General features: G+C 39.1%; 1 protein-coding gene and 1 long non-coding RNA gene across 4 annotated transcripts in view; one reads left to right on the top strand and one right to left on the bottom strand.

The window, feature by feature from the left end:
* Positions 1-3,527, top strand: part of LOC122455594 — a 28,185-nt gene extending 24,658 nt beyond the window's left edge. Inside the window, exon 2 of the long non-coding RNA XR_006273910.1 lies at positions 639-3,527. This is a non-coding gene — a long non-coding RNA (uncharacterized LOC122455594). The remainder of the gene's footprint in view (positions 1-638) is intronic.
* The window catches only part of STIL (STIL centriolar assembly protein), a 36,177-nt gene extending 19,908 nt beyond the window's left edge, over positions 1-16,269 (bottom strand). Inside the window, exons 1-7 of one of the 3 annotated variants that reach the window (XM_043491255.1) lie at positions 16,102-16,269; positions 14,491-14,533; positions 11,930-11,992; positions 5,740-5,847; positions 3,700-3,815; positions 3,329-3,516; positions 933-1,180 (exon numbers count right to left, since the gene is read on the bottom strand). In XM_043491255.1, coding sequence (XP_043347190.1) covers positions 933-1,180; positions 3,329-3,516; positions 3,700-3,815; positions 5,740-5,847; positions 11,930-11,992; positions 14,491-14,492 — 725 coding nt within the window. In that variant the 5' untranslated portion in view covers positions 14,493-14,533; positions 16,102-16,269. Of the gene's footprint in view, positions 1-932; positions 1,181-3,328; positions 3,517-3,699; positions 3,816-5,739; positions 5,848-11,004; positions 11,129-11,929; positions 11,993-12,523; positions 13,718-14,490; positions 14,534-16,101 lie in introns of those variants that run through there. The other 2 variants (XM_038414272.2, XM_043491254.1) reach the window with 2 other exon arrangements.
* Positions 16,270-16,473: the final 204 nt, after the last annotated feature.

Genomic DNA, 16,473 nt, shown 5'->3' with positions numbered 1-16,473 from the left:
TAAGTGTTTGTTCTAGAACTGAGGAAGTCCAGAACAACAACAACATTTAAGGTAAGAAGAAAATTCTGTGCTGGAAGTGTGTTTTCAGAAGATGCTGTGTGAAGGCTTCGGGTAGAAAAAGTACTCACGTCTTGGGAAAGAATGGATATTCCCAAGCTTATTTCCTAGCTATCAACAACCCACCAAACTGTTACTGAAGCCACTACAGTCAGCTTAATATATTGGTTGCTCTGATGAACCCAGAAAAATAGTAAGATGTGTCAAATTTTAAGTTATAAAAGGAGGTTAGGAGAAAATAAAATAAAAATATACATTTTGAATGGTCAAGGATCCAGACAAAAATCCTGGCAGCACTGAAGGCTCAAACTACTTTATTTTCTGATATAGATCATAAATGAAGTTCCCAGTGCATCCAATTAACAATATAACAATCAGACAAAATGAAGAATCTCTAATGTTATCTTATTGTGAGTACTTACAAAATACTTTTAAGATCGGTGAGCTTGGAATAAAGTGGCCTGATTGTCACTTCTGGGTCTAGCACTGATATTATTTATATGATAATCTAAAAAACTGCAGACTGTTTTTAAAGCTAATAAAACTATTTATAAAAATTGTTTTTCTTTTTCCTCCTGTAGACTGATCTGTCCCCTACTAAAATGAAAAGCAAGAGCTCTAGTTGAATAGAATGGTGCAGAATGTCGCGATTCCTGTTCCAGGAGGACCAGCTCCCTGTGTAAACTCCTTTTAATTCAAGATACTGAAAGCTAAATCAGAAATAATATTCTTTATACTTCAGCTGTCTTTACGAGGAAGCAGGAAGCCTGAGACACTGACATTAATGGGAGATAATTTCCCTGTACCACCTAACTGATCCTAGGACATTCAACTGACCAGCACTTCATGCCTGAAAGTTTTAACATTGAACTTACCCACATTTATAAGTCCCCTGAACCTGGGCAATATTCATATGACCACTTAAGTTTCTTGCCAGGGCTGTAGGAATAATTGGGACAGATTTCACAGGAGTGTATTCTAGAGCATTTGTTATAGTAACAGCTGCCCAGTGAAAATCAAAGTTTAGGTTGTCCATCTTCTCTGCTGAAGTAATGTGAACTCTTATGGTGAGCAGTCTGGAAAGATCCAAAGAGTCTCTACTGCATAAACTGTGTTGAAGTCCCTAGGATATGCAAAAAAACGCTGAGATTCGTTTTTATACACCTAATTTATACATGACAATAGGTATATTACAGTAATGCCTAGGTGCTTCTGTCATGAATCAGGGCCAACATTGTGCCAGGCATTATTTAAACACAAAGAATTGGCCCCTTCTTCAAACATCTCATGACTATATCGAACATAGTGAATAATAATATGAAATGCATCCATTATATATGAAAACGTGTAGTTAGCTATGTTAAATTGGAACACGCAAAAATCTACAAGGGCAAACAGAGGGTCCAAGAATTAGTTTATCAAAAACCTAGCAATAGGACAACCGCTTGCATCCAAGAAACCCGCATAACACAAATGGATGTAACCACAAGGAGATTATTCACTGGAACATAAATTGCCTTTTCTAGATATGAAAAACCACCCTATAAATACAGTCATAGGGCAAGAGTAGCAGGAAAAAAAAAATGTTTAGCTGCCCCAGATTCTCTGCTTCCTTGAACATCAGCTATACTTACTGAAGTATCCCCTTTGGGGAAGACAAATATCCCTTCTCTCCCAGAAGGGTTTGGCAAGGAAGGTTTACTTAACCTAGGTTTAAAATATTTAAAGATGTACAGCTCCCATTTATAGAGTTTGTAGAAAAGGAAATTGGTTCAGCTGTAAAGCCTACTAGATTTACATTTGTTTACAAGCAATAGCCTGTTTACACACATACTCTTATGAGTTTAGGTACCATCTCTGTAGTTACTGGTATACTGTTTCTACACACTAACATTTTAATGTTTTTCATAGTCCAGATAACTCTCTCAATACTTTGTGTATTAAAAGCTGCACAAACAATACAAGGTGCAACTTGCCCTATCAAAGAATTCCTGACATTTTTGTTTTAAATTGACTGGGTCCTAAACCAATCATACAAACTTGTCTTGGGGTCTGATCTTATAAAGACTTAAGCACGTGTTCAGCTTCAAGCACAGGAATATTATTTCTTTAAAGATGAATGGCAGAGAAACTCTTATTGCTTATGCCTATTACCATGCCTTTTGATGCAAAAAAGAATGAGGTACTTTTCTGCTTTATTTTTTAAACCGTGGGGGGAAAAACCAACATCATCATGGCTTGCCTTATTCATTTTGCTTGAGGGACCAACTGGAGAAGGATAAAAAAAAAAATCCTAACAGACTGAAATTTAAGATTAGCTATCAGACTTCAGTTGAAATCAGTTTGAAATACAATTCTCAAAACAGGAAAACTAATCAGTGTAATTAGATATCCTGTTCTATCATAACTGAAGGTTTGGAAGCTGCAGCTTATCTTGCGGTCTCTTGTGATGTAATTATTTCAGGTTTCTCCAGCAACAAAGGGTATGTCTACATTGCAATGAAAAACCCACGGCCGGCTGGTGCCAGCTGACTCAGCTTCATGGGGCTGTTGCATTACAGTGTAGTCTTTAGGGCTCGGGCTGAAGCCCGGGCTCTAGGGCCCTGCAAGGTAGGAGATACCAGAACCCAGAAGTCTACACTGCAATGAAACAGCCCGAGTTGGCTGGCAAGGGCCAACCACAAGTGTCTAATTGCTGTTTAGACATACCCAAAGAGGGTTCTTTAGCCCCACCTACAAAAAGCGAAAGGGAAGTAAAGAACTGATGTTCCTGATATATATAAACAAAAAATCCACCCAAATCATGCATGACTTTCTTTATACACTGTAAATCAATCGATAAAGAGGATGTAGGGTCTGGATGGTATGGGGTTTTTTTTTGGCACTTTGCGGATCTTTTGATTTCAAGAGAATTTACTGTTGAACATGACCTTGCAAACTGAAATAATCATTCACAAGAATGATTTGGCACCAACAGAGCAAGTTCTCCCCATATTATCCCACCATTCTGGGAGAGAGTTTCAGCTAGGAGCGAAAAGGAGTTTTGTCTTCATGCTCATCTTGTCTTAGGAATTTCTACTGAGACTGCCAGTAAAGGAGCTTATTGGTGACAATCATGATGTGGACTGAGAACAGCTCACTTCACATAGGCCATTAAATGGTAACCTTCTGGACTTTGCTCTTCTGGTTTGGATTTAGATACTGAAAGCCATCTAGTCTCCTCTCTGTGTCACTGTTTTAAGAGATAAGAAAGTTGCTAGGAGTGGCTTACCTTAAAAGCTAAGCTGAAGTCTTCAGAACTGTGCACTATAACATCTCCGGAGGAAGATCCCCAAGCGTTAATTGTACATGGAATCAAAAAGTCTCCAGGAAGAGGTGCTGTGGGGACTTTCCCTGAACCATCAGTTACTTCTCGACCAGGATCAAATCTGTCTATTGTCAGTGATACACCTTCATCGTCTGGGGGGCGGGGGGGAAAATAAGAGTGGATGTGGAGAAGTATACTGTATCTTACATACCAAAAGAATCAAGTTCAGTTCACCAACCGAGGCTTGCTCAATCACCAGAAATGCAGAAAGAAGCAAGCCAGTGACAAACGATTTAATAAAACATTCATGTAGGTTAAAAAAAAAAAAAAGTTACCTTCATCCACTGCAAGAGTTCCAAGCAAAAAACAGGAAAAGAACTTTCTTTCACTCTGCTTAGCATGGCGATAGGCAAGACGAAGAGCCTTCTCCATCATCAATAGTTTGAGATTTCTGGGGGGGGGGGGGGGGGGGGGGGGAAGAAGAGAAGAAAAGAGAAAAAAGACAATGAATGTGTTTATCAACAACGTTAACAATGATTTCTATGTATATTATATAAAGAAGAATATTTTAGGTATCGTTAGGAAGTTTTAATATATATAAATCTTTAGTCCTGAATAAACTACTTCAAAGAATAAACCAATATTTTACTACAATGAAACAATTCCATGCCCTAAACAGGAAAAGATTTGGATATTATAGTAAAGGAATAATAGTAGAATCTAGGTGCAATAAGCCCCTTAGAAATTTTTTTAGCTTGAAGCTGCATTTCTAGTTTGACTGTGAGCTGTCTGTGAAGAACATAATGACGAGAGATGACTGAAGTTGTCTGTGAGAATGCTATAATGCGTGTCCCAAATCCTACCTGGTCATGGTTAAGAAAGACTTAAAAGGTAAGTCTTTAATATACATTTTTAACCAATGAATGTCTATTTTAGAACTACCCTGTAAAGGGTTCAGGAATACTGTGAGAAAAATCCATAGAGGGTAAAGGTGTAACAAAAGTACAACCTAGCCAACTGAAAAGGAACAGGTCTATCTACTACTGCAATGCCCCCTGTACACTATGCCTCACTTTGTTCAATGCTTAACTTCACAAAAGATTTTATACAAATCTGATTAATCGTCCATTAAAAGAACATTTTTCTGTCACTGACAGGCATTTATCTACATTTAAACTTTTTGTTAAAACTCCCATAGCATCTCTAGGCTGCCCAGAAGGCCGACATGTTGTCTTCAACTAGTACTCACCTTTGGCTAGTACAAGAGTATTCTCTCTGCTGTTGAACTGCTGAGTTGCAGGATTTTTCCTCTCCTAATGTTAATGGACTGTTTGAATAATCAAACTTTTTGACACCCTCTTTACCATCTGACCCTCTTAAATCATGAGGGTCGCAGCTTTTATTCTGAAGGACATGCCAGTGCAAACATGCCCCAATCCCAGGTCTGACACACACGGCCTGAGAAACCGAGGAGGGCCAGGATTTGCCTTCTGACTTATTTTAAAGAAAACATTTGTCAAAACTTTTGACAAGTTAACAGGACTGTAAACATTTTACTTAATTAGGATTTCCAGGTTGAGTTTTAAACTTAGTTCAGCATTTTGGCATTTGCAGGAAAGTGATCCTGACAAAGGAGACATGTGCCAACAAAGGACAACTAGCCCATAGGAACCCGAGGTTTGCCATCATCTTTGTACCTTATAGTTTCCTTCCACCTTCTCCCTTGAGGGGCAGATATTTTTCATAGGGGCCTCTCAATCCTGTTGACTGTGCTGATCCACAAGGAAGGGACTCCCCAATCCTTCAGAGGGAAGAAATCCTCTAGCTAGATATTTATACTGCTCTCACTGTGATTGCCTCCCCATTGTTTCTCTGCCTCTCTAGGAGGACAGTTCCTACTAAAAACATGGATGTGATGCAGCATTAAGCAAACGCCTTTTCTGTCCCCACGAGCGCAGGCAAAGCAAGTACTTACTGCTTCTGACTAAACTAACAAACATGGATATTTGCTATTGGAGAAAGAGATGCTGTCGACAGCCCTTCCTTGCAACCCCACCCTGAGATGCTCTAGAGTTCCAGCACAGAGTTGCTTTTGCAGGGGTGGAGTTAGGGAAATCAAAATCCCCTCTGTCTGTGGATGTGTAAGGGATGAACAGATCCTTACAAAGGTTAATCTTCCTCAGCACAATACAACTCAAAAAAGCTTTATACAGTCCACACACGATTAACTGATCTTGGAATAGTCTTTAACAGGGTTGAAAGAGTCATACGCCATACCAGGACGTAACTTGTGGAATATTGTTCTGCACATACTAAAAAGAGCCCCTTCTACTTTAATTATTTGTATCTCGAAGAGAAACTAGTCGTACTCATACCTGTAATAACTGATGTGTGTGCCAATAACATCTCCCACAGGTGTTGGATCCCAAAGTGCATATTTTGATAAAGGAAAACTGAATGGTACCATCCTGCTTGAAGCAATTCTGCAAAATAAAAAATAATCAGAGAGATATTAAGCCTTATCTTTTTAGCTGCACTTTATTCAGTTTGGGTTGGGGGCCAGAAGATGAAGGAAGAAAAACAAAAAACACAAAAACCAACATTTCTTTTAAGAATGTCAAAATGATGAAGCAGAAAAACTTTTCCTATGAAACTGACAAGGAGAATAATGAGATTTTCATTTATTTTGCCATTTTAAAGGGCTAATTGCTACAGTTCCTTCATACGGTCTTAGGTGTTAATACGAAGGCACTAATTATTTTTAGATAAAGCTTGGGAAATGAAGTTGTTCTAGATAAAACATTGGAAAGAATAAGACATACCAAGAAATAAGTGATTTTCAGCTCACTTTAAATTCAGATTAAGAAAAAACTTGCCAAAAGGTCATATTCCTAGTTTCCTTGATAGTTTTACATAGGGATTTGCTCCATTAAAAAGCAGCATGTTTTGAAGACTATTTAAAGAAACGTAATTATATCTGAAAGTCAAACAGCAAATTACACAGAAAGAGTATTGCTGTGAGCGTTGTGACCACAGAAATCCAAGTTCACAGCCACAAAGAGGACTCAAAAGATAAGATAACTGTAGCCAGTCAAATTTCTTAACAAAAAGTCTTACAAATTTTATTTTAAGATTTCTCCAAGTTGACAGAAATAATCTTTTAGTAATCCATATATTACAGTTCATAACCCACTGCTAATATCTGATGAAAGACCAACTCAGGACTTCCTTAAAATATTTTACGTTAATCAAAAATATACATGTAAATCTCCCTCACACAGCACTGCCTAAACTCTGTCAAGTTATTTTTTCTTATTTCCTTTTACTTTACACACTTCTTATTCTGAAGTCTTAGTTGCCAAGGGAAAGATTTCTCTATTCTCATGCCCTACCTCAATCCATTCACTTGTCTCACATACTGGTTATGATGGAGGATTGGTTCTCATTAAAAGAATGCTGTCAGTCAATTTAAATCCACATTTTATTTTTTTTTTTTTTTTTTTTTTTTTTACAGTTGCAAAGCCCAACAAGCTCACAGAAATGTTTATTAAATTTAAAAAAAAATAGTCTCGTTAAATTAAGGACTAATATTTCCCTGTATTGTTTACAACCCAAATACTGCACTTCAGAAAGTGAATTAGACACATAAGCACCCAGTTATGAGTGTTGCAGACCACATAATTACATAGATAGGTAAAAGTAAAACTGATTAGTCCATTGTTTACATTTTACTTGGAGAGGACAAACAGTATAAATGGTGAAAAGTAGATTAATATCCTGTCAGTGTTAAAAATAAGCTATTACAAAGATAAGGAAATGCTAGATTAAAAAATTAACCGATAGGTATGCCTTTAAAAACTAAGGGCCCAATCCTACAAACACTTACAAAGATGCTTAATATCAAACATGTGAGGAGTCCAATTTAGTTCAATGGGACTACTTATGACAGGGTGGATTGATTTAAATCAAAAGAAGATTTTAAACATTTGAATTAGCAAGCAGGAAACCTTGATTTAAAACATCAGTTTTAATTTGTGTTTTACATTTGTACTTTTTAGTTATTTTTCCTAAAGAAAGATGGATTCTTATTGGTTAGTAACCATTAAAACATGTTAATTTACAACTAAATATAGTCTTTACATTAAATGTAATGCTTCTTTTTGCTAACCATCAGGATACACTATATCTATGCACATTTATTTAAAAATGTATACATGTTAACTTATCTTTATTAAGATTTTTAATTGTTATATTTTGTATTATATTAGAAAATGGTGAAGGATGCATCTCTTATTTGCTAGATTGTAAAATTTTACTTGTGATTATTTCTAGCTTTATTTGAATGAAAATTCAGAACAATTAAAAATGCACACAAACAACATCTTAAATGTTCCGATTAAATAAAATGGACTTAAGTGTGCTGGACAAAAGAAAAATTTGTCAGCAATGCTTTGCATTGAAAGCTGATTAAACAAAGGAAGTATTAGCTGTAGTTAGTGAATTGAACTGATTGTTTCTGGTCCCCAGTTCCTTCAAGATTTTAGAGCTAGATCTTCTCCCCTTACATCTAGTTTTTATTCCTAGACTGGAAGAAGAGACATACTTTCCTGCTTTATCTAACTTCCAATTGGTTTCTTAATTTTTAATGAACTAGGCATGGAAAAGAACAAACTAAAATGAAGAAATATTCTCTCCATACTTGCAGAAGGGCCAACTGCTGTCAGAAGCTGGTACTCCAGTACCAGGAGTTTAGCTAGTGACTTCCAACGGTTCAGTGGTTTGACTCTTTAAAACTTGGCAGCAAACATGTACTGCTTAATATTATTTTGCATATTTAAATTTAAATTATTTTAATAGAAAAGTTTAACAACTTAAGTTAAAGCCTAATTTTAAATTGGTTTTTAAAAAACCCACACACATTTAAATAAAAAGTTTAAAAAAAAAATCATAAATTTTTATTATGGCTGTCAAGCGATTAAAAAAATTGCAATTAATCGTGCAATTAATTGCACTGTTAATAAGAGAATACCATTTATTTAAATATGTTTGGATGTTTTCTACATTTCTAAATATATTGATTTCAATTGCAATACAGAATACAAAGTGTACAGTGTTCACTTTATATTTATTTCTGATTACAAATATTTGCATTGTAAAAAACAAAAGAAATAGTATTTTTCAAGTACTGTATTGCAATCTCTTGATCATGAAAGCTGAACTTGCAAATGTAGAATTATGTACAAAAAAGAATGGCATTTAAAAACAAAACAATGTAAAACTTTAGAGCCTACAAATCCACTCAGTCCTATTTCTTGTTCAGCCAAACAAGTTTGTTTACATTTGCAGGAGATAATGCTGCCTGCTTCTTGTTCACAATGTCACCTGAAAGTGAGAACAAGCATTTGCATGGCACTTTTGTAGATGGTGTCACAAGATATTTACATGCCAGATGCGTTAAAGATTCACATGTTCCTTCATGCTTCAACTGCCATTCCAGAAGACATACGTCCATACTGATGACACATTCTGCTCGATAACAATCCAATGCAGCGCGGACCGATGCATGTTCAGTTTCATCCTCCGAGTCAGATGCCACCGACAGAAGGTTGATTTTCTTTTTTGGTGGTTTGGGTTCTGTAGTTTACACATCAGAGTTTTGCTCTTTTAAGACTTCTGAAAGCATGCTCCACACCGCATCCCTCTCAAATTTAGGAAGTACTTCAGATTCTTAAATCTTGGGTTGAGTGCTGTAGCTATCTTTAGAAATCTCACATTGGTACCTTCTTTGTGTTTTGTCAAATCTGCAGCGAAAGTGTTCTTAAAATGAACAACATGTGCCGAATCATCACTGGAGACTACTATAACATGAAATATATGGCAGGATTGCAGGTAAAACAGAGATTGAAACATACAATTCTCCCCCAAGGAGTTCAGTCACAAATGTAATTGACGCTATTTTTTTAAAAAAGCGTCATCATCATGGAAACGTCCTCTGGAATGGTGTCTGAAGCATAAACGGGCATTCGAAATGTTTAGCATATCTGGCATGTAAATACCTTGCAAGGCCAGATACAAAAGTCCCATGTTTCAGAGTAGCAGCCGTGTTAGTCTGTATTCGCAAAAAGAAAAGGAGTACTTGTGGCACCTTAGAGACTAACAAATTTATTAGAGCATAAGCTTTCGTGAGCTACAGCTCACTTCATCGGATGCATTTGGTGGAAAAAACAGAGGAGAGATTTATATACACACACATGAACATGAAACAATGGGTTTATCATACACACTGCAAGGAGAGTGATCACTTAAGATAAGCCATCACCAGCAGCAGGGGGGGGGAAACCCTTTCATGGTGACGAGCAAGGTAGGCTAATTCCAGCAGTTAACAAGAATATCAGAGGAACAGTGGGGGGTGGGGTGGGGGGGAGAAATACCATGGGGAAATAGTTTTACTTTGTGTAATTACTCATCCATTCCCAGTCTCTATTCAAGCCTAAGTTAATTGTATCCAGTTTGCAAATTAATTCCAATTCAGCAGTCTCTCGTTGGAGTCTGTTTTTGAAGCTTTTTTGTTGAAGGATAGCCACTCTTAGGTCTGTAATCAAGTGACCAGAGAGATTGAAGTGTTCTCCAACTGGTTTTTGAATGTTATAATTCTTGACGTCTGATTTGTGTCCATTCATTCTTTTACGTAGAGACTGTCCAGTTTGGCCAATGTACATGGCAGAGGGGCATTGCTGGCACATGATGGCATATATCACATTGGTAGATGCGCAGGTGAACGAGCCTCTGATAGTGTGGCTGATGTGATTAGGCCCTAAGATGTCTGTTCTCACTTTCTGGTGACATTGTAAATAAGAAGTGGGCAGCATTATAGGCACTGCAGAGATTAATTTCTTCCATAACAGTCTGGAACAACATGATGGTGGATTGCTCAACTAATATAGGGAGAACATTCCATACATAGCAAGGGATGGAAAAAGAGACAGGAATAGGACAGTGGCCACGCTGGTGAAAGGCAATAGCTTGAGAGCTCTGGAGATTGAGGTCCTACATTCACCAAAGAAGTAGCACGCCATTGCAAAACTTCCTCACCATTGTTTCCTACTATTTATTTAGAGGTGCTACTTCTAAGGGAGGCCACTAACTAACAGCACCGTTAAAATCTTAATTTTTTTTCTTAAGAAGCCCTCTGTAGTACTGAATTATGTTTGTCCAAGTAGTGTCATTTGTCACCTTATCTCTATATCTTCTCTCCTCTTCTACCCATTACCTGTCACTATTCATGAAAAGTTCTCCATCTTGCTTTGTCAAGCTCCCAGTCTCTCCACATTCAAGTCTTACTACTTCCATAGCAATCAGAAATAAGCAAAACTTTACAACTAAAAACAACAAAAATCAGTTTCAACCTTTACTGAATCTTTGCCTCGCTGCTTAGATGCATACTAGGATTTGAGTCGTGATGGTTTCTGTAACATCACACCTGTGTACTAGAAAATGGACTCCATACACAGCTTTCAATGGGTATTTAATAATGATGGAGCCCAATTCTCCAACTAAGTACTTTTTTTTTTTTTTTTTTAAAAACAAAACGTTATGGTTAGCAGACCAAGCAATTTAAAAAACAAACAAACGTACAGTACTTGGACCATCCTGCACTTGCAGGTGAATGGACTGGATATAACTATAGAAGTTGTATCCCTCTCCTATGCACAAATATTGTGTAAGTATGGACTGAACTTCTCCAACATGTAAAAATTCCACCAGCTAAAATGAGAAAAAATAAACTGGGAACAAATAAATATGACATAGACACACCCTTCCCCACTCCTTCCATACACCGTTACTAACAGGTCCTGGTCTTTAAGGGTAAAGCTAAATGAGTCACCAAACTTGGGGCTTGTCTACACTTACATTTTATAGTGCTCTAACTTGCTGGCTCAGGCGTGTGAAAAATCACCCTCCTGAGTGTGGCAAATCTGAGTGCTTTAAAGAGCTAGTGTGGACAGGCTCCGAGCTAATCCCTTCACGGAGGTGGATTACCAGGAGCGCTGGGAGAGCTCTCTTCCAGCGCTCACAAGCGACCACACTTGCGCTTCAAAGCACTCCCGCAGGAGCACTCCTGTGGCAGCGCTTTGAAGTTTCCAGTGTAGCCATGGCCTTAGTCATTTTAAACATAAGAATTCTCACTAATTACAATATTTAGGGCCCAATGGTGAAAGCTGACCTGTAAGGATTAGGCTCTGTGGAGGCACAGGGACACACCTGCATGGATCAAACTGCAGAATAGGGCCTTAAACTGTAACATCTTCAGAGAAGAGGCTGCCATTTAAAGTCTATTTGTGCATCAACCTGGACGAGGAGCCCCCAATCGTGATTAGGGTCTCCGGGCACTACTGTAATACATATAATACATGAGAGCATATCATTCATTGCAGAGATAATAAAGTTGTGTTATTTGCAGTCCCAAGAATTGAGAGATTAGTGCTTTCTTTGAACTCCTCGCAAGGAAAAATATTAAAATCAAAAGCTTTCCATAAAGTAATTTCTCTACAGAGGAGCAGATACCTAGGAGCTATTTGGTGATCTGAAACAGCATAAATAGCCTCCATGACTGCAGCCTTCGATCCCCTGCAAGGAAAATAGAAGAAAGAAAATTAAAGAATGGGGCCCTGACCCCTGACTAGGGCTCCTAGGCACTACAGTAACACAAGTAACAAACAAAACAACACACGTCACATCTGCTAAAGTAACTGATTTACACCAGAGCGGATAACGGGCCGAAGGAAGCGGCAAGGTCATTGACACGGTTGCTAAGGCTGACACATGAATCCACCACAGCCTACGCGTGACCCCCCGCGAATAAAGTCAGCCCAACTTGTACACCCGCACCCCGCGTGCGGCCACCCACGCAGGACCAGGCCGGGGGAGAGGGCCCCGCACCGGGAGCCAGCTGTAGGTGGGGGGTTGGCATCCCCTCATCCTAGCCCAACGGGAGGCCAGCAGAGCCGCTGGGCCAAGGCCCCAGCGCCCGGTCGCCAACCACCCCACAGCGGGCGGGGGCGGCCTCGCCTCGCCTCGCCGCACCGGTCGGGGCCCTCTCCCCGCCGCAAGCAGAGGCAATGCCGCGGGTCCAGGTGGGCAGCTCGGTAACTGACTCACCTGGGCAGGCCCCTTCCGGGCCCTCCAGTCTGTGGCGGCTCCAACGGCGGCACCGCCAGGCTCCCGCCCCTACAACGCCCTCCAAACAATGAGCCCCCAGGCGCCGCGGCGCGGCCCCGCCCCGCCCGGGCCCTCTAGCCCAATCAGGAGGCGCAGCCTGCGCTCCGCCCACTTCTTTTTGCGGTCGCTCAATCAGCACGTCGTTTCCCACTCGCCCGCTCGGCCAATCAGGCGACACCCCGGGCAACCAACCGCCCGGCGCGCGCAAGCGGAGGGGGATTTAAAAACGCTACCGCTTTAAACGGTCCCCGGGAACAGCGAGCGCTACTGCGCAGGCGCACTGGTTGGGGGACGGGAATGGAGGCGTGGTTTGGATGCCACAGCAACCGGCGGGTTGGCCGGGGTTAGAGTTTTAAAGAGACACACCCCCCACTAATGATTTTATAAGAAACCCAAACACTCCCATAGCGTTTACACGGGACCCCTCTCACCAGAGCAAGTCCAGATTGTGAGACTATTGAGTAGGCGGGAGGGGCAGGATTGGGGGGAAGGTACCACTCGGGAACCCTTAGTGCATAAAGAGGTTGGTTGGTTTGCTCGCTAAGAGGGAAAGGCACATTGGAGATGGGAGTTTCATTTGCACAATTGTCCCCAGCATGTTATTTGTCTGGGTTTTGTTAAACCCATATTCTGGCCTGGGTGGATCTTTTCAACCTTCTAGCAACCGGAAACATAATTTCCTGCTGCAACAAACAAAGGGGGGGGGGGGTTAACTCATATTGTGAGTTTTGAAATGCTTTGATTATTGACATTAGTAAACCAGAGAAGGGAGTAGTTTTCCTTACAGCCTCCCCTCCTCCCCCATAATCGCCCTGGATGGTTTCCACTTTGTTCTGAATTTTATTTTGAGATTACAGGGTTGTGTTTTAAAATGTTCTCTTCTTTACCAAACTGATAATGTCTCCTTCTACTCCAGAAAAAGTGCAAGAAAATAATACAGTGATTATTGATTATTATCAAAGAATCATAGAATATTGGGGTTGGAAGAGACCTCAGGAGGTCATCTAATCCAATTTCCTACTCAAAGCAGGACCAACACCAACTAAATCATCCCAGCGAAGGCTTTGTCAAGCCGGGCCTTAAAAACATCTAAGGTTATCCTTCTACTGGTCTCTTTGGCCTTTTAAGAGAAAAGGAGAGAGAAAAGGAGTACTTGTGGCACCTTAGAGACTAACAAATTTATTAGAGCATAAGCTTTCATGAGCTACAGCTCACTTCATCGGATGCATTCGATGAAGTGAGCTGTAGCTCATGAAAGCTTATGCTCTAATAAATTTGTTAGTCTCTAAGGTGCCACAAGTACTCCTTTTCTTTTTGCGAATACAGACTAACACGGCTGCTACTCTGAAAGGAGAGAGAGAGAAGACCTTATTTTTCACAGCACGAGAGGAAGGAAGGAGAAAGGCAAATAGAGAGAAAAAGACCAAACTACTTGATATTACTAATTTGCAGTGAAAGCCACAGGCAACTGTGGTATGAAGCCCCAAATCATGCACCATGTTCTGTGTGGAGCTCAGCACAGACGTGCACCCATCTGGAATAAATTGCAAGACTGGGACCTCAGATTGCACTAATTTGCCTCAAAAGGAAAAGTATGAGATATATACTGTGTGCAGCATTTTGACAAGTTACTGTATTAAATTAAATGGTCAAATGAGAAGGAGCTGACTATTAATAACCTCTCTAGAATACCAAAACCTAACAAGCTGAATCTACCATTACACTTCCAGCACTAATTTACACAATTATACAAATCTGGATTATTTACACAGTTTGAACTATTTCTCCCTTCCCCCAAAAAGTAAATTTGTCATATTCAAAGTAAAGTATCGTATGCAAGTCATATCTAAAGAGTGTAATAGTAAAATAACATAGTTCTTCCATCATCCATAATAATACCCAGTGACATTTTGCACACTACAAAAAGCTGTCTGCCACCAATGCTAAAACTTAAAAAAGAGAAACAGTTAAGAATTATTTTAAATATTTAATTTACAATACAAGTAGAACCTTATGGGATTAAATCTAAAAAAAAATGAGTGATTTTTTTCTATTATTTATACTCTATTTTTTGCATTTCTCTTAGGGGCAATGAAAACAAACTACTCAGTTTCACTTTTGGTTGTAATCAGCTTTTAGTCAATTTCATGTTCTCATGCACTAGCACAAGGTTTGGATTACAAGCATTGTAGGGAGATAGATATCTTAACTATTTACATGGACTTTTTAAAAAAGTTAGGGAAACCATTATATTGGCATTAAGGAGTTATTGAACAACAAAAACATAACAGCTCTTACCAAATCTAAAGTATAAGTCAAAATTTAACACTAGATAATTACTTTATTTTTATTACTAGTAATTTAGGACCCAATACTGCCCACACAAATGCATGTTTAAGTTTGTTGACATGAACACTCCAATCAAAGCTTCCAGCTAAAATGATATTAACCACTCTTACACAAATATAAGAGTGTCCACATAAGAGGACCAATTTAACTAATTAGATTTAGAAAACAATTTAGTTAAACAAGTGGAACTGGTGTGTATAGACCACCCTTGCACACATGCTTTACTTTACACATGCATTGTGTGGAATGGACCAAAGCACCAGATCAGGGCCTTATATAAGTTTCCAAATGTTAACTAGTCTTTACAATATCCTTACAAAATAGGTGTTATTATTTCTACTTTATATATGGAAAAATTGAGATAGAGGGGTTAAGGTCCGGATCCTGCAGACACTTAAAGTAAGTGCTTAACTTTACAAAGGTACATAGTCCTATTATTAAGTGGAACCATTCATGTGCATAAAGTTACGCACACATAGGCTGGATAGAGGAGGCCCAAGTGACTTAATCAAGTCCACATACTAAATTACGGACAAAGCCAGGTTTAAAACCAAGTACCTCTTGGCTCCCAGCTCTCAGCTTTAACCACCAGACCAGATTAGCTCTCTGGGATATCAAATGCCATCTAAATTGAGTATGTAAACAGGATTAAAAATATTTGTATAACAAAAATGAAATGCCAGAAATCAACTAATACATGGTCACCTCACACGCAGGAAATACTGATGACTTTGCTATGCTGGTGATTAAGAACCAAACCAAATCAGTACTCACAACCAATCTAGTGAAATTAGGTTAATACACAAACCATAAGGAAAGCTTCTAAAATTAAAATATAAGTTGTTAATCAAAAAAATCAACAGCATAATTATATAGTCTGTCTTATATTTTAGATATCTCCTTGAACAACCTAACAATAGCACAGCTGTTGTCCCGAAAAACCATAACATTCACCTGAGTATTGATAGTTACCTTTTACACAGAACTGGTAACTTTCTGTATTATTTGCTTTATACTACAATGAACTTTGCACTATTCTGACTTTTGCTGTCTCCAAACAGTAGCCTGTCACCACAGGTATGTTTTAAGTAGTTATTTCCAAATAACTACAGATTTGTTTCTTTGCCAGGGCATTTTAATTGTTTTTATTAGGGAGAACTATATCTTACTGGCTACATGTTCTGGAGATGGGGAGTTAGTACAGGCGGACCATCGGTGCAAATGATGCAGATCTATATTAAGACAAGCCTGAAACTGGAGGTATGTAGAAACCTCAGCATTTCTGAAACAAAGCTCTTGTATGCATACTGCATACCCATCTTCAGAAAAATAAGTCACCGAAAGGCGGTAAAGTCAAGCCCTGAATCTGCCCTTATATCATTCCTCCTGAAGGTTCCCAGGCACTTATACAAGTCTCAAGTGTACGGTATTGCTTTTATGCAACACTGCTCAGACTTGAAATTCCTGTTAGTTGCGTGCTCCCCAACAGGTGCTCACTGAGAAGGAGTGCCACCTCTGAGGTGCCAAAACCCAGGACATCC

Source organism: Dermochelys coriacea, chromosome 8 (genome assembly GCF_009764565.3).
Source record: "Dermochelys coriacea isolate rDerCor1 chromosome 8, rDerCor1.pri.v4, whole genome shotgun sequence".
NCBI classification, from domain to species: domain Eukaryota; kingdom Metazoa; phylum Chordata; order Testudines; family Dermochelyidae; genus Dermochelys; species Dermochelys coriacea.
Note: the sequence above shows the minus strand (reverse complement) of the source record. Positions and strands in the feature narration are given on the sequence as shown.